The 18,332-nt window shown below is 48.9% G+C and overlaps 1 protein-coding gene across 1 annotated transcript in view; it reads right to left on the reverse strand.

The window, feature by feature from the left end:
• Window positions 1-15,310, reverse strand: part of Mal (mal, T cell differentiation protein) — a 29,019-nt gene extending 13,709 nt beyond the window's left edge. Inside the window, exon 1 of the mRNA XM_028892709.2 lies at window positions 15,106-15,310. Coding sequence (XP_028748542.1) covers window positions 15,106-15,198 — 93 coding nt within the window. The 5' untranslated portion in view covers window positions 15,199-15,310. The remainder of the gene's footprint in view (window positions 1-15,105) is intronic.
• Between the last annotated feature and the right edge of the window lie 3,022 nt (window positions 15,311-18,332).

The raw sequence follows: 18,332 nt of genomic DNA on the forward strand, positions 1-18,332 counted from the left end.
CAACTGCTCACTTGAAAACTTGATGGGAGCTGGAGTTAAATAATTAATCAATTACGATTTGTTTTGTTTTGTTTTGAGACACGGTCTGAATAGGTAGACCAGGCTGGCTTCTGCTGCGATTGTAGTCTGGGATTACTGGACCTAGTAGTCACCTCAAGAACTGAGAGTGTAGCTCAGTTGATAGTGCTCCCCTAAAGGGCATGAAGCCTTGAGTTCCGCCCTAGTCCCTCATGGACTGTGCCTAGTGGCACACACCTGTAATCCCAGAACTGTAAGGAGGATCAGGAGCCCAAAGTCATCCTCAGTTACATAATTGTTTTAGGCTGGCCTGTGATACATGAGATCTTGTAAAACAAAAACAAAAACAAAAACAAAAACAAAAATAAAACAACAACAAAAAACCCAAGTGACTGTATAAACATTAAAAACCAGCATGGTGTCCTCGAAACTGAAAGTTGTATAAAATGTGTCTGCCTAAGGAAATGTTGTGGGTATGAAGATGTGAAGGCCGGCTTTCTAACAATGAGCTCACTTGTAAAGGAAGAAAGGAATTCTCCAGGACATTCCTGAGATTCAGCTGGAGTTTCTATCATTGTGGAGCTGAAAGAGCGTTTCATCCCAATTGGTTCACTGTAGGGATTGGGTGACTAAGGTTAATGTCAAGGATTTGTTCAAATTCTCTGATTGTTTTCCTGGAGCACTACTATATGCTGTCAGGGTCCCCACAGCAGAATGTCTACCAGGGAAACATGCCAAGATAGGAATCAAAGAGTATGCCACCCACATGCAATCCCCCCACCCACAAGTCAGGCATCAGAGCTCCCAACAGCTCCCTTATGGGTAAATGGGACCAGGAGTTTGTGTTTTGACTTCTTGGGAAGTCAAGGAAATGGGCCACAGAACCTAGGCTGTGCACCAAATACTAGGCTGCCCTTTATCCCCTGGGAGGGACCAAGCAGATAGCCTCATCAGCCGAGAGGTGCCAGTTGGCACGCCCCAGGCTTCTGGGAGGGCTGCCAGGCTCCATACCCATGAATGCTGTCCTGAGGCCACCAGGAACAGCAGCCCCAACTCTCTACTGGCCATGTGCATGCACTCTCTCAGTAGCCAAGAATTATGTCAGCAATGGGTGGACTGGCAAGTTTGGTGTCAACTGGACACCAGCTGAGTCATCAGACAGCTGGGAACCCCAACTGAGAAAATGCCTCCATAAGGTCTGGCTGCAGGCCGGCAAGCCTATAGGGCATTTTTTAAATTAGTGATTGATGGGGGAGGGTAGAGCCCATTGTGCATGGGGACACCCCTGGGCTGGTTGTCCTGGGCGCTATAAGCCAGGAGGAACAAGCCAGTAAGCAGCACTCCTCCATGGCCTCTGCGTCAGCCCCTGCCTCCAGGATCCTTCCCAGTTTGAGTTCCTGCCTTGACTTCCCTCAGTGGACTGTGGCTTGGCATGTATAAGCCAAACAAGTCCTTTCATGGTGTTTCATCACAGCAATAGTAACCCTAACTAACACACCAGGATTTTATGGATGATGGTGACTTGAACAGTATAATCACTGTGTGCTCCAGCAGGTGGTACCTTTCTAAGGATGAACTGAGTGAAAAAAAAAAATTATTTTGTGAGTGAGAGGTCAGGGGACATTCTTGTTCTGTCTGTGTATGTATGTATGTGTATGTGTGTGTGTGTGTGTGTGTTGTATGTGTATATATATATGCACATGTATAGAAGTGTATCTGTGACTTATGTATATCCACATAAGTTCATGTGTATGTGTGCATGTGTGAATGTGTGTTTGTGTTCATGCATGCACAAACCTGGGCACACACTTGCATAGCATGTGCTCTTATGTAGAGAAGCAGATTAAAGACGAGCTACTGGTAAGGAGAGAGACGGCACCAAAGTGCCTGGGTGGTCAAGAGGACACAGAGGATCAGGTCTCGGGAGAAGGATTTGGAGGGCGGGGAGGGGGGTCAGGGCAATACCTTTGTCTACTAAACACTGCAGCCTTCCCAAGGTTCCTTGGCTCTGCCTTTGAGAAGTAAGTTTGGATGGAGCCTGAGCCCCCTTGCTTGTTCTGTCTGAGAGGCGAGGCTCAGAGAGCAGAAGCAAACAGTCCGGGGAAGTTCTCTCGTTAACTCAGCTCCGGAGTCCAAGGGCGGCCTTTCTTCACTCTCCCAATTGCTCACTCATTCTCGAAACAGGCGCCCAGAGTGACCTTGTCAATACTGTGGCAGGCGCACCCAGGGAGCCAGGCCTTCAAAGATGCACACCAGGGCATGTGGATGCAGCAGTGCGCTTGCCTAGCATGAAAAGGGCCCTGCTCTGAATCCCAAACACGCGCGCGCGCGCACACACACACACACACGTACGCACACACACACGCGTGCACACACATGCACACACGAACGCGCACACACACATGCGCACACTGATGCGTGTGTGTGCACACGTGCTCATGAGTGCGGAAGAGGACCTCTCACTGTCCCTCTTGTAGTCTTGTCTCCCATGAGAACAGGTCTGGGTCTTCCGATGTAGACTCGGGCAGCTGGTGAAAGTATGATGTGATCGGAGAGATGCATCAAAGGCCAGGACAGGTAGAAGCCAGTACTCTGCACAGCAGCCCTATACTGTCCCTTCCCCTGGGGGCAGGGGACAGAGGAGGGAATCGGAAGAGTCTTGTGGAGGGGATCGGGCTTATTGGGAGTCTGACTTCTGGGTCTGTTAGGGTGAGCACTGGGTGTGTTAGGAGAAAGGCCTGCCTCAGTTTACCTATACTAGTGGCTCTTTTCTTTTGACCCCTTCACCAGCAGGTTCCTTTACTCCAGAGGAATTCATTGTGCCCTTAACCCTCCTGAGGAGGTTAGACAGTGAGTGACAAAGTCCTTCCACTTCATCTGAAGGGAAGAGCAGGGCTTGGGGGACCTTTGGTCTGCTGGGCTGACTTCAGGACCTCAGCTGATATTAACAGGGGTGGGTGGAGAGTGGAAGAAGTCCCTTTGTGGTCTGCAGTCCCTCCACCCTCCAGTGTCAGGGAAGTCCTCTGTCCCTTTCTACCTGCATAGGGAAATGTGGCTTGCTTAACTCCCAGCTTCCTCCCCAGCCAGGGGTGAGCCGCCAGTCCCTAAATGAATGAAAGCTCCCCTCTGACTGACCAGTGTAGGTGAATTTCACATGCATGGTCTCATTTAGATGGAAAATTTTGTACCAGACCTACACCCACTGGCTGTGTCCAACAAGATAAACAGAAGCAAAGAGTTTCTGTGAAAAAATACCAGGCAAGCCACCTGTAAAAGACAAAAGTCCGTGGAGGCACTAGACCAGAACGGAGTGGCTTTAACGCTAGAAAACAAAAGGTATTGCAGGCATCATCAGTGAGTTGGTAACCCAGTGAGCACACAAACAAGGATGTATCCAAAAACACCCATTGGAGTCCCAACACACTTCCTGGGGGCCTGGGGGCACTCTTGGGACTTGGTGCCACCGTCAGTTTCTCCTTTCACCTGCCCTTGAAGTCAAGAGCGTCTTGTGATCTGTAAATGCTAGCCAGGTAGGAGCAGCCACCACCCGCTTCCTACCAATGCTGCTGAGAACAAATCCTACTTCCAACAAGTCTTGTCGAGTGCCCAGTCTTTGAGCATGGTCTCCAGACAAGCCATGCACAGAAGCCTGCAGAACACGGGTTCAGCATCAATAAAGAGTGCTATTAGAGCGGGCTTCCAGGTGAGGGAGACAGGTGAGACTGAAGGGCCACTCCTGAAAGGGGAGCATTGCCGGCATACACCCCCACCCACTGAGCCCTGTGGCTGCTTTCAAAAGGCCTGATACCCGAGAACTGGCTCCCTCGTCTTATTATGCACACCTTGTCACCACACTCCTGCAGGACAGGACGGAAGTTTAGGGATATGAGAGCGTATTTCTGTGTGCCCTTCCCTGTACCTGCACCCTTCCAGACAGTCCGTGTACTGTCATACATTTGGAAAAGGTTGATTCCATTCCCACTGCTAATTGTCCCTCTGCCTGGGGGGGTGACACAGCAATTCATGTCATGCTTAGAATCCCCAAAGAAGCTTTCCCCACCCATCCTGGCAAAGGCTGGTTGAGCAGCGCCAGGAGCAGTTGGGGCAGCACCCAGTCTCCAGGACAAAAGGCAGGACGGGGTTGCCCGCCGCCACGCCCACTTTTCCTTAGCCGCCCCATCAGGCTGGCTGGAGGGAGTTGTTAGCTCAGTTGTTAAATCCTGATGGGAAAAGAGCCACTGCGAAGGCCCCAGAGGAAGCACCAGTGCAGGACACAGTGGCTGGGATTCACATCAGTGTCCTTCATGGCCCTCACCTGTCCTCAGGCTTCATCCTACCCTGCCAGGTCTTGAAACAGAGGAGATGGTGAAGGTTGGCTAGACCCCTCCATGCTGTCCTCTACGGGCACAGGAAAACCAGTTGATCCCAGAGCAGAGGTTAAATCATTAGCCATTTGACAATAATTGTACCTAATAGCTATTGAGTTGTAACTATATCATGTAAATTTAAGAATTATGTGTATGCCCATATAAACAAACTGAAAGAAAAAAACCACATGATCATCTCCTTAGATGCTGAAAAAGCCTTTGACAAAATCCAACACCAACTCATGATAAAGGTCTTAAAAAGATCAGGAATACAAGGAAAATTCCTAAACATAATAAAGGCAATTTATAGCAAGCCAACAGCAAACATCAAATTAAATGGAGAGAAACTCAAAGCGATACCACTAAATTCAGGAACAAGACAAGGCTGTCCACTCTCCCCATACTTATTCAATATAGTACTAGAAGTTCTAGCTAGAGCAATATGAAAACGAAAGGAGATCAAAGGGATACAACTTGGCAAGGAAGAAGTCAAGCTTTCACTATTTGCAGATGATATGATAGTATACATAAGTGACCCCAAAAACTCTACCAGGGAACTCCTACAGCTGATAAACTCCTTCAGTAAAGTGGCAGGATACAAGATCAACTCAAAAAAATCAGTAGCCCTCCTATACACAAATGATAAAAGGGCTGAGAAAGAAGTCAGAGAAACATCACCCTTTACAATAGCCACAAATAATATAAAATACCTTGGGATAACACTAACTAAACAAGTGGAGGACCTTTTTGATAAGAACTTTAAATCTCTAAAGAAAGAAATTGAAGAAGATATCAGAAAATGGAAGGATCTCCCATGCTCATGGATAGGTAGGATTAACATAGTAAAAATGGCAATCTTACCAAAAGCAATCTACAGATTCAATGCAATCCCCATCAAAATCCCAACACAATTCTTCACAGACTTGGAAAGAAAAACACTCAACTTTATATGGAAAAACAAAAGACCCAGGATAGCTAAAAGAATCCTATACGATAAAGCAACCCTTGGAGGCATCACCATCCCTGACCTCAAACTCTACTATAGAGCTATAGTAATAAAAACAGCTTGGTACCTGTATAAAAACCGACATACAGACCAATGGAATCGAATTGAAGACCCTGACATTAATCCATGCACATATGAACACCTGGTTTTTGACAAAGGAGCCAAAACTATACAATGGAACAAAGAAAGTATCTTCAACAAATGGTGCTGGCATAACTGGATGTCAATATGTAAAAGACTACAAATAGATCCATATCTGTCACCATGCACAAAACTCAAGTCCAAGTGGATCAAAGACCTAAACATAAATCCAGTTACACTAAACTTAATAGAAAAGAAAATAGGAAGCACTCTTGAACGCATTGGCACCGGAGACCATTTCCTAAATAAAACACCAACAGCACAGACCCTGAGCACAACCATTAATAAATGGGACCTCTCAAAACTGAGAAGCTTTTGCAGGGCAAAAGACACAGTCAATAAGACAAAAAGACAGCCAACAGATTGGGAAAAGATCTTCACCAACCCCACATCTGACAGAGGATTGATCTCCACAATATATAAAGAACTCAAGAAACTAGACATCAAAGTACTGAACAGTCCAATTAAAAAATGGGCTAAAGAGCTAAACAGAGAATTCACAAAACAAGAACTACAAATGGCTGAAAGACATTTAAAGAAATGCTCAACATCCTTAATCATCAGAGAAATGCAAATCAAAACGACTCTGAGATACCACCTTATACCTGTTAGAATGGCTACGATCAAAAACACCAATGACAACCAATGTTGGAGAGGATGTGGAGCAAAGGGAACACTCCTCCACTGTTGGTGGGAATGTAAACTTGTACAACCACTGTGGAAATCAGTATGGCGGTTTCTCAGAAAATTAGGAATTGAACTACCTCAAGACCCAGCCATCCCACTCTTGGGCATATACCCAAGGAATGCCGATTCATACCATAAAGATACATGCTCAGCTATGTTCATAGCAGCACTATTTGTAATAGCCAGAACCTGGAAACAACCTAGATGCCCATCAACAGAAGAATGGATGAAAAAAATGTGGTACATATACACAATGGAGTACTACTCAGCAGAGAAAAACAATGAAAGCATGAAATTTGCAGGCAAATGGATGGAACTAGAAAAAATCATCCTGAGTGAGGTAACCCAAACCCAGAAAGACAGTTATGGTATGTACTCACTCATAGGTGGATTCTAGATATAAAATAAAGAACAATCAGACCACAACCCATAGAACCATAGAGGCTATATATATAGCATGGAGGTCCCTAGGACGACTGTGACATATAATAAATTTCAGTTTTACTCAATTATTGAAAAAATTAGCCAAATGAATGGAAACACATAAACTATGAACCAAAGGCTGAGGGGCCCCCAGCTGGATCAGGCCCTCTGAATAGGTGAGACAGTTGATTGGCTTGATCAGTTTGGGAGGCAACTAGGCAGTGGAACCAAGTCCTGTGCTCATTGCATGAGTTGGCTGTTTGAAACCTGGAACTTATGCAGGGACACTTGGCTCAGTCTGGGAGGAAGGGACTGGACCTCCCTGGACTGAGTCTACCAGGTTGATCGCAGTCCTCGGGGAAGGACTTGTCCTGGAGGAAGTGGGAATGGAGGGTGGGCTGGGGTAAGGGAGGGGTGGGAGGGGGGAGAATAGGGGAACCCATGACTGATATGTAGAACTGAATGGTATTGTAAAATAAAAATATATATATATATAAAAAAGAAAAAAAAGAATTATGTGTATGCATTCTGAAACACATAAGGACATTGCAGTCCATGACAGACACGCACATGAGTAGTTCTGTAAGATTTTACCACATGGTCATGTCAGACTATCCAGAAAAAAAAAAAAAAAAAAAAAAAAAAAAAAAAAAAAAAAAAAAAAAAAAAAAGTCATGACTATCTCAGCTTGTATAAGTATACATTGTGGCCTTCACACGACACTAAAGTTGCCTAATGATGCTGTGCTGGTTAGCTTTGTCAACCCTGACACAACCCAGACTCACCTGGGAAGAAAGTGTCAAGAAGGAAGTGGGCTGGCCTGTAAGCATGTCTGTGGGGTTGTCTTAATTAAGTTAACCTATGTGAGAAGACCTCGGCCACTATGGGCAGCACCATACCCTAGGCAGGGTGTATTTGAGCCTGAGCACCAGCAGGCAAGCAAGTGAATGTGTGCATTCATTTCTCTCTGTTCTTGACTGTGGATATAATGGGACAAGCGAATTTGAAGTTCCTGTTTGAGTTTCCCACAGTGATGAAATGTAACTGGGATGGTGAGCTGAAAGAAATCGCTTCCTTTCTAGGTTTCTTTTTGTTACAGTATTTTTAATCACAGCAGCAAAAATGAATCTGACATTAACTCACGGATTCTCACTAAGTTTACCATGAAATCAACCCTGTAGCAGGGATGGGCTTTGGCCATGGCCACGGACTATTAGTACCAAAGGAGAGACTAGTCACTTGGTCCTCATTGGCTCTCAACTGGATTAGGCTCTTGACAGGAAGGGAATGGCAGAGGAGATGGCTTGGGAGGCAACTCCTGTCTACACTTCCTGTCACCGAGACAATGGCGGCAGCAACCTCTGTTCCTTCCCAGGAAAGAATAGCAAGGTCTGTGTTTACCACCTAAAAACAAAGGAAGGAACATCATCCAGAGGCAGCATGCCCTCTTTTGTGGGCACAAACCTGGTCCACCCTATTCTCTCTATCGGATGGAGGGCATGTCATCTTTGGCTCTCTCTGAAACCTGTACCTTGGCCTTCAGGGGCCTCCTTGGAAGTTGAGCCAAGAGTTTCCCAGGGACCTGCCCTGCTTCCTGCCCTCCTCTTAGCTGCGTCCCATGGGTTTTCTCCTCTGCCCAAGCATATTGATCTGTCACAACTCATAACAAGGCTTTCCTGTCATTCCACAGGCCCAAGGACCTTGGTGTGTCCCTGTGATCCACACTCGGATTGCTTTGCCCAGATAAGAGTAGAACTACCCACCTGTGAGGTAGTAATCACACAGAGCCTGAGGCTGTGAGGCAGGGAGTGAATTAATGACTCTGGGAAATGCCAGTGCTGGTGCCCAGCCAGAAGCTAACGGGGAACTAGACCTTCCTACCAGCATGCAGAAGACCCAAGCTTTATGATTTAGAGCGCACCAGGGACCTGCTGTCTGTTCCTCACTCTTGGTATTAATCTAAATCTGTGGGAAGGGGTCAGCCACACTCCCCCACGGTGCTTTGCTTCCGAGATGAGGGCACCTTTACCACTGGCCTCATTTTCACTGACCCCATAAGAGGCGGCTGCTGGAGTATTCTACTAGCGCCTTCCTCTAGGATCGCAGGTCTCGAATCATGACAGACCCAGGGACCGATCCTGCGAGTACTCAGGAGGAAAACGGAGACTGCCTGTGCTGGGGAGATCTTAACCACAGACCAGAAAGTATTTAACTCATCAAGCGTCAACCTCTGGCTCTGTCTAGCTCAGGACTGATCGCCCCCTGGCCCAGTGCCCATTCCAGCCCTTTCTCTCGGTGATGGGTCCCGCTGCCAAAGCAAAACACAGGTAAGCATTCTCAGGTGAGACCCCCCACCAGGGTCTCTCTACTTGCCCAGCAGGTACAGGCACAACCAACCAGCTGAGAGCGGACTTTTCTCTCCCCAACCAGCATTTCATTCCATGGGTCCTCCTCCTCCTCCTCCCTCCTGGAGGCTCTCAGGCAGGGAAGGTGCCTTTGCTCCAAGGCAAGTTTTATAAAATGTAGCTTGGTTGTGATGGTGCAGCGTGATGACCCTGCCTGGCTCAGGGTTACTGACTCCTGATCAAAGCAGGCCACTGGCCCTGGAAAAACTGGAAAAGCCACTTCTCAAAGCCAAGAACACCTCTCCCCAGACCTCTATAATTCCGTCTCTAGAGGAGGGGAGGGGAGTAGAATGCTGGGGCAGAATTTGCCAGTACTCCCCTCTAAACAGCTCAGAGAGGACCCCACAACCCAGGACACACAGCACCACACAGCCTGGAGGAGACCCAGTACCTTTGTCCTGTGCTGGTCAAGTAAGGCTAGTCCCACTCCCTAGGGATATCAGGGAAATTTTTTTCTGGAACAGAGGGTGTCCATGCCATGGACCTCTGAGAACCTCAGGACACCCGAGAACCCCACTCCTGCCCTCACTGACAAATACCCATTATTCTATCCACTCTTAAAAAAGTCTTGAAGGGTGGCTGGCCCAGATTACACATGGCCACACCCACTGAGTCAGTGGTCTGTGTAGGGTTTATCATTCTTGGATGTAGTGACTAAGTATATTTCTATGCAGTGGTGGTGGTGTGGCCACCAGCTACCCGGTGACTCTGAGCTGACCCTTCATTCCCTGGTGGGAGAGAGGGGATCCAAGCCTTCCCAGGGCTGCCAAGCGGGTAGAGTTACCCACTCCTGAACACCTTTGGTGTAAGAAACAGTTCTCCATGGCTGTGTAGAGAATGTGGAACTGTCCTCACTATAGGCAACGTTCCCAGAGCCCTGTGTACCCAGAGACATAGACAAGTGGCTCCCTCTCTGAGCCTCAGTTTCCACCTGAACCTGTAATTTCAGAGTCTGTAATGCTCTGACAGGAAGGCTTCTTGATACAGTCAGAAAACTGATCATCATCTCATGACCCAATCATGGCTCTGTGTTGGGCTGGCTCTTCCTCAACCAGGTTTTGAAAACCTACGACCTGCCTAATCATTTTCAGACAATAAAAAGTTCCTTTTTATTCCAAGACTCAGAAAGCCATCATTTTAATAATTAACAGGTCCAGCTCAGTGAAGGAGTCAGTACTGCAAACCAGTTCCAGGTGGTTCTCTCATCCTGCCTCCACCCCTAAATATGACCCCGGAGGTACCAGTTGTCACCAGGGACCGACCTCGCTTCCTTCCCCACACTGCTGAGGAGTACAGGGGGTATAAACAGCCACCTTTGGAATTCCTAGTATCCTTCTTTAAAAAAGACAGACTATTACTCTGTAGCCCAGGGTGGCCACAAATTCCTGGCTCCTGACTGATAAGATCACAGGTATGAACCATCACACCCGGGTCTCAGCACACTCTTCTCCAGGAAGTTTGATGTCAGCCCACCTCTCGGGGAGGGGATGGATGGGGTGATGGTGGTATTTCCAGCATGTCTGTCCCAGTTTTGAAAGGACATTAAAGGTGGGGTTCTCTCCCGGCACTTTGTGGAAGAAACTGCCTCTGTGAGGCTTGGTACATCTAAGAATTGAAAGCATTGGTGTTAAGTTCCTTCTCAAGGAATAGTGGCCTGAGTGTCATGAAGTATCTGGCTTGGAAGAGGGGGAAGGAGGAAGAGGGAGAGGTCCAGGATGAGGAAAGAGAAGGAGAAGGAAACAGATATTATGGGGTACAAAAGGAAAAGTCTCTTACTGGGCAGGGACTTTTCTGGAGATGAGACCAGAAGCAATGTCCTGGGTTGAGGTGTTGAAGGAGAGAGCATTGGACATGTCACCCCTGGGCCCATATGGGCTTGCATCTGTCTCCCCACTGCCTGTGGCTCTCGGGGTTTTCAGAACGATGTGGTCCCCTGCTGAACTGGACCTGCTTTTCACTACCCTGGAGGATCTTACAGAGATCAGGGGCTCTGGGATGGGGGCATGGAGGGTAAAGATGCCAGCCCCACCAGGAGTCACGATCCTTTTCTGGGGAGTAGGGTAGCTCCAGCCTGTTGGCCCTGGACATCTGCATCTCCCAGGCTATTGAGAGTTCAGGCATGGGAAACTGAACCCCGAGCACCATCCACTCGAGCTACAGAACTGAAAAATAATCAGGCATTTAACACCCACAGGATGAGCAGAAAAATCACAAAGGCTGATGCTACCAAGTGTGACAAGGACGGGGAACAATGGGGACTTTCATATGCTACTGGTGAGAGCAGAGAAGGCCCAGGTTTAGCCTGAATCTTGTGTATGCAATACAGAGGTCCTTTTAGTGAAGCAGGATCTTGGAAGACAACTGAGCGGGTGTTAGTATCAAGCTTAGAGAGACTGGATGAGCTTCCTGGGAAATCTACTGTTGGGACGTGTCAATTAGAATGACCCTTTGGGACAGCAGGGTGGTGACAAATGAGAAACAGAGATGTTCATGCCCTGGGACCCTGTCGCCAAATTTCCATGCATTCAGGGAGAAATGACCAGCAAGAATGACCAGGATGCTCCTGGTAATGTTGTGTGCAGTAGCTAAAAGTCACAAACTGGAAACAGCCAAAATATCCAACAATGGAAGAAGAGATTAAAAAATGGCGACATTCTGGGAGCTACAGAAGGGCACACCCAGTGTGATACGATTGTCACAAGTGTAACACCAGAAAGCAGCACCGTGCTCATAGTTGTGCACACAGTGGAGTCTGAAGAGTGCTGCAGCAATAAACATTTTCAGCCTCAGCTCTTCCTGAGGACGGAGAATTGAGAGAGGGCAAGACAAGGGCCGGAGAGACAACATGTCAGATCACTGAGGCGCCTCAAAACCAAGAAGCAAGTACGAGAAAAAAAATGAGAAAGTTGGGCAATAATTATATGGATGCTTGATATAAAGTGTTATGTATACTTTTCTATTCTATTTGAAATTTTCCTAATATTTTTGCTTTTTTAAAAATTGAGATGAGCCGGGTGGTGGTGGCGCACACCTTTAAACCCAGAACTTGGGAGGCAGAGACCAGCGGATCTCTGTGAGTTCGAGGCCAGCCTGGTCTACAGAGCTAGTTCCAGAATAGCCAAGATTACACAGAAACCTGTTTCAAAAAAACCAAAAACCAGACAAACAAAAAACGCACCACCACCACCACCACCACCACCACCACCACCACCACCACCAAAGAAACCGAGGTGAAATGCACGTATCAATCTCCACCAGACATCTAAAGCTGACAAGGTTGGTGGCACTTTGCACATTTATGGTGTCCTACAACCACTGCCTCTATCTAATTAAAGCACATTTCATCACCCAAAAAGGAAACCCTACACCCATTGAGCAATTGCCCTCCAATGCCTGTTCCCTTTAGTCTCTGGCAAATCACCAGCCTCTATTCTGTCTCCATGGTTTTCAGTTTGGGGTACTTTATGTATATGGAATCATACAGTGTGTGATCCTTTCCATCTGCCTGCCTTCAAGGCTCATCACCTTGACACGTCCAGACAGTATTCCACTGTAGGGGAAGGTGACATTGTGCTTGCCAGGTCCACCTGTCCGGGGATCTTTCCGCTGTTTTCACCTGTTGGTTACCGCTGTGGGCATGTGTGTACACACTCACACTTGAGTTCCTGCTTTAATTCTGTTGTATTCCTGGGTGTGAAATTGCTGGGCCATAAGCTAACTGTTGAAGGCACCACCAATCTGCTCTCCACATTAGCTGAGCATCTTACATTCCTAACAGCAACATGCAGAGTCACCGTTTCTCCATACCCTGGATTGTTAGGGTCCATGGGGGGGTGGTATTGTAGAGTTTTGTTGTAGTCTTTGCTGCTGGACCTGTTTTTAAAACTAACAGCCAATCTAGTGGGTGAGAGGGGACACCTCAATGTGGTTTTTATTTTCTTTCCTTGGTGACCAAATCAGCTGAGCATCGTTTCATGTGTTCATTGCCCATCTGTGTTTCTGCCTTGGAGAAATGTCTGTCCAAGCCATTGCCCACTTGATCATCGTGTTTTGGGTGTTGACTTATAATACTCCACAGTTTAAGAAAACACCCTGAGCATGGCCAGTGCCTCTTCCAGCCTTTTAACTTTCCAGCTCTCTGTCTAGACACTATTTCTTCGCATGTACAGTCTGTGCTGAGGGGCACTTGAAGGACTGTGTCTGCTTTCCCCCTTCTCTCCCAAGGCATCCTGTACACCCAGCCCTAATCGATAGAGGAAGAAAGACTCAAAGGTGGCAAGTGAGACACCAAAGGCTTCTCGAGAAAGTGGCTGGTGTGGGAGGGTGGGGACAGAGAACGACCGCTGAGGTAGAAGAGACATACTTTTAAAACAAGCGAAAGGGAGAATTCAGGTCAAGAGGGAACTCTAGAAATCCCTGCTACCACGTAGAGGATGGAGAGCACACTAGTGGGGTGCATTTTCACTAAACATGTAGTGCTGAGATTTTCCACACCCACAACTGTCTTTACAGGGATGATGGGGTCCTCCTGTCCTCTCTGTAGATTTGGTTGTCCTGCCTGGCTGGGCTGTCCCTCTCCTTAGAACCAGTCTCTCTGTCATACTGAGTGATTAAAAGGTGGGTATGTGCTCTTGGAGGTTGTGAACCTGCCACCACCAGGGTGCCCCCCCCCCCGTGTGTGTGTGTGTGTGTGTGTGTGTGTGTGTGTGTGTGTGTGTGTAACCTCCCTGCCCCATCACCCCTCAGGCTGAGACATGCTCTCTTTTGGTCCGGCCTCTGTGGTTTCCTCTTTGTAAAATTCTGAAGAGTCACCCATTGCTTATTCCTAGGTCCCAATATTGGGCAAACACAGGCTAAGAGAGGATGAAGACAAGTACTCCCAGAGCACCCAGGGGTGCTTTCCCATATGGCCAGGTGCCTGTGTCAAATCCATTCAGTTGGCATTGCTCCAGGGCTTGCTCGGCAACCCTGACCATGGAAGGAACTCAAGGAGGTTGGAAGGCTTGCTAAGGACCTAGATGACCCTGGGCAAGCCTGACCCAGTTCTGGGTCTAGGTGCTCTCATTTGTGAGGTGTGAAGCTTGACTCCATGATGTGCAGGGTCTCTCACAAATATTACTTCCATAGCCTTGGTCTTGGTTAGGCCTGGGGTGTGAAGTCACTTCAGAAACACCCAGGTTGGGTTCAACTCAACACTCATCTCAATTTCAGTGACATCCCTGGATGAGGCGCCTACTGTCTTTGGTCCACATTCTCCCTTCCTAACCATGCGTTGTTAGAAGCCAGGATCCTGTTGTTAAAATCACCTACATTTTCTTTCATCCAAGCCAATGTTCCCACACAAAGGATTCTGTTCGGTGGGTGCACAGGAGATGTTGTCTCCACACCACAGAATAAACAAACACCCTCCTGCCCAGGCGAGCCCGAGAGGCCCCTGGGGACTTGAAACCAAAGCAGTTCTGAAGCCTCAGCACCTTACCAGGAGCCCGCAATAGAAAACTTTCTCCAAGCTACTGGGGCGGTTCTAGAGTATAAGGCTAGGAGAACCCAGCCCAGGTGCAGCCAGCTCAAGGTCAGCCAAGGGAGGCGACAGAATTCACTTCACTCCTCCCTCTCCTCACTCAGGGCGCAAGGACCACAGCCAAGCAAGCGCCAGCCACTATTTTTCTTACGCCCCGATTAAGTTTGCCACAGAGACAAACTCTTACCCCAAAACTTCAAAATGCCAGAAGAGCCTGGCTTCTTTCTGTTCCAGATCTCTGTCGGTCGCATGGAGGGGTCTTTGGTTGGCTTTGTTTACTTAAAGGGACTCTGGATTGGGGAAACAGGCACCTTGTAAGGAAGCTGCGCTCCGATAGGAGCGGAGCTAGGGGAAGAAGTTTCTTTGCACCTGCCTGGGAGATCAATCCGCTAAACCACCGAGAGATGGGGAGATTTTCTGGATTCGGTCCCCTCCACGCTGCTGGTGGGGTCGGGGACAGCGGTGCAGAACCCTCGCGGGAGTGAGCAGCATATCCCACCCAGTCCCTTTCCCAGCGCAGGGCGCGCTACCACTCACAAACTCAAAGATGAAGAGCAAGTCAGGGAAGGTGACGAAGACCGAGAAGCCACTGGGCAGGGAGCTGCCACCCGAAGCCGCTGCGGGGGCCATGCCTGCGAGCTGGCGTCGGCCTTGGGATGGGACACGCGCACCTCCGGCTCCGCGCTGACCACTCGCTCGCTCTGCAGAGCCCAGTGGCCGCGGCGCCCTCGCGCGTGGGTTAAGAACTGAAGAGTCTGGGCCAGAGGAGGGCGGAGCTCCGGCCACCCGCCCCGCCCGGGGCCACTGCCCCAGGGACAAGGCTGAAATGCCGCGGGTGCCGCCCTGAAACCCAACGGGTGCTCTCTGACGATCTGCAGGACTGGGGGCGGGTGTCTGAACTCTCCCGTCGCACCCCTGGGTGCCACCTGCTCGCGGGGAGCGGGAGCAGGGAGCGGGTGGAGAGGCTCTGGGGCGGCACTTGCCTGTGCTGCACTCCAGGCAAGTGACCACTATCTATCAATAACTTATCCAAAACCTCCCCACTTAGGCACCCCATCTCTTTAACTCTGATTGGGTCTCCAGTCTTCCTTGGGTGCGTTAATGTGTGCAACCTTCACATCCAGGCGTTCGGAGGACACATTCCCCGTTTTGGTCTCAGCAGCAGGCTGGGGGTTACAGTGGCGACTGTGAGCTTTGGCAGGGGAGCTATATGCCAGAAGGACGGAAGAGGGTAGTTCCTGGGGGGGCTGGCTGACAGTGGCGGTGATGATGAGCCAAGTTGCAGTTGCGTCATGGGACAGACATCGCCAGGGAAGCTGCCCACAATTCTAGGGATGGGACAGCCCTCCCCCATTCTGTGTCCTTTGACTTTTTGATCGCTGTGCTGTTTGTGGGCTTTCTTCCTCCTGTACCACAATTTTGCGCTTTATTTTTGCCTTTATTTATAAACCAGTATCATACCTCGTAAACTGCAGTTTATAGTACACCAATACTTGCCTTCTCTTTACATATAATGGCCTCTCTCAACCTCCAGCTCAGATTCTGAACTCGATCCCCTCCCACCCCACCTTCACTCCCAACTGCCACTACTGTGCATGGCCTCTCTCTCTCTCTCTCTCTCTCTCTCTCTCTCTCTCTCTCTCTTCTCTCTCTGTGTGTGTGTGTGTGTGTGTGTGTGTGTTCCCTCCCACTTTCCCTCCACACAATTTTTTTTCTTTGCCACTTCCTACAAGACGTACACTTCCGGACTTAGTTATCAAAAGCAGGACTCCGTGCCCATCAGCCGATCAGAGCAACAGCTTATGGGAAGGGACCAGAGGTTTGAAATGGGAAGATCCTCTGTTCTATTGTGAGCCTCTCCAGACTGTCAGCTTTGGTGACTTGGGAGTGAGTGCCTCCACCAAGTCCCAAGGTCCCCAGGTCAAGACCCCTAGACACGATGGGCTGTGAAATCGTCAGGGCCCCTTCCCCCACGCCTTCAACCTGGACAACTTACAACTTGTTAGCCCCACTGGATCCTGAGAGTGTCTCTGCCTCCTAAGGAGATTATGGCGGAGACAAGCCAAGCAAGCTGGGCACAGAAGCTCACCACCAGCCGCCTATAAGATGCCCCTCTAACAATCCAATTAAAACTGGTTAGCAGTTTCTAAGGGGCGCATGCTAACTATACAATCCCACAAAGGTGCTGTGGACTGCACCCTGGCTTTGAGGGCCTTTGGTTTGGTTTATTTCAAACCTTCGTTGCTAAGTCCTTCACACTTGGGCTAATGACTTAGGGGAAGGGTCTTGGTACACTCAGGAAGCTTTAACAGTTCCAGCCCCACCCACCCCCATAGGATAAAGGGGACGTCTCTGACAGAGTTCTGGGGGAGGATTAGAAGGAGGTCATCTTGGCCGAGGTCAAGGAAATTTGCCTCCAGCTTGGTGACCCTCTCACCTTACCCAGAGCCTTTTGCTGGTACTTGGACTTCCTTACCAGACTCTGCCCGTACCCACCTGTCACCTTCTTCTCTGGTGGTGCAGCCTGCCCAGACCATTAGTCCAGTGATGGAAAATAAGGAAGCAGAAGGCTTTGTCTGAGCCCAGCCACAAAGGAAGCACTGGAATGGCCCATTTGAATAGAAGCTCCCTGGCGGTGTGGATGGTGATGTCTTCACTTTCAGGAGAGATTTTCCAGGCTGCACTGGGCCTCTTGTTGATGATCCAGGTGGTTCATAGTTATAAAAATGCAGGGCTGTAGTTAGGGTTCTAGAAAGACATGGAAAATCAGCTCTAGTCAATAATTGACTGCAGTGCCCTCAAGCCTTCCTAGCGGCACAACAGTGTCTAGGATCCAGGGTTGTTTGGGGCTTTTGTCTAACTGTATGGTGGCCTAGGTCAGCGTTCTCCAAAGCAGAGACTGAGAAGTTAGAATTGTTATGTAGCATGAGTCAGGAGGAGGTCACCTCCTGCTTGTGCAGAGGTGAGGAGGGAACAGGTTTGGGGAGAGGGGCATGTTCAGGGAAATGTTTGTGGAGCAGAAACTGCCAACAAACAATAGCAGGTACAGTTTGGTTTCGGGGTTTTGAGAAAGGTAACTTCCAGTTTACTGATGGTGTCATAGGCTCAGAAGGGCTAGGTAGCTGTCTGAGTCCACACCGAGTGGTGGAATTCAACTCTGAGCCTGACACCATCCTGGAAAGCTTTACACTCTTGACTAAGACCTGGTCAATACGCCCAAAAAACTGCCCCCAGCCTCCCAAATTCAGTCTTAATGGTTATCTCAGACATGGCCCTGGGCACTTGTTCCCCGAGACATCCCAGCCCACTAATGGGGCTCTGGACCTTTCATTTTCCATCTAGGAACTCACGGAAGTTGGGAGGCCATCATCCCCATTATGGATAGAGATGTTTGCAGGCCTGAGGGGAGAGAGCTGCCTTGGGGGGCCCTCACCCCCAAAGGATTTTATTAAGCGACAGTTGCCCACAGCTAAGGTTTCCCTGCATGGCATGAAGGCTGAGGGCCCCTGCTGGGTTGATGGCTTAATGGCTGTCACAGCTGCCTGGGCTTTGGAGGTTAGGGGATCAGGAGACCCTTAGCCCAGATGACGTTACATAATATCCAGAGCCATTTTGTTTGGCGACACCCTACCACCAGGGCTTGGAGTGTGTGCGTACATGCCCAGGCTACATGGTGGGTAACTAGGCTTCTTGAATCTAGAAGGCTCTGTTACTATGGCTGCTGCACTAAGTCCCACAATTTGAAGACTGGAAGTCGTGGCTGG

The sequence above is a fragment of the Peromyscus leucopus genome, chromosome 4 (assembly GCF_004664715.2).
Source record: "Peromyscus leucopus breed LL Stock chromosome 4, UCI_PerLeu_2.1, whole genome shotgun sequence".
Lineage (NCBI taxonomy): Eukaryota > Metazoa > Chordata > Mammalia > Rodentia > Cricetidae > Peromyscus > Peromyscus leucopus.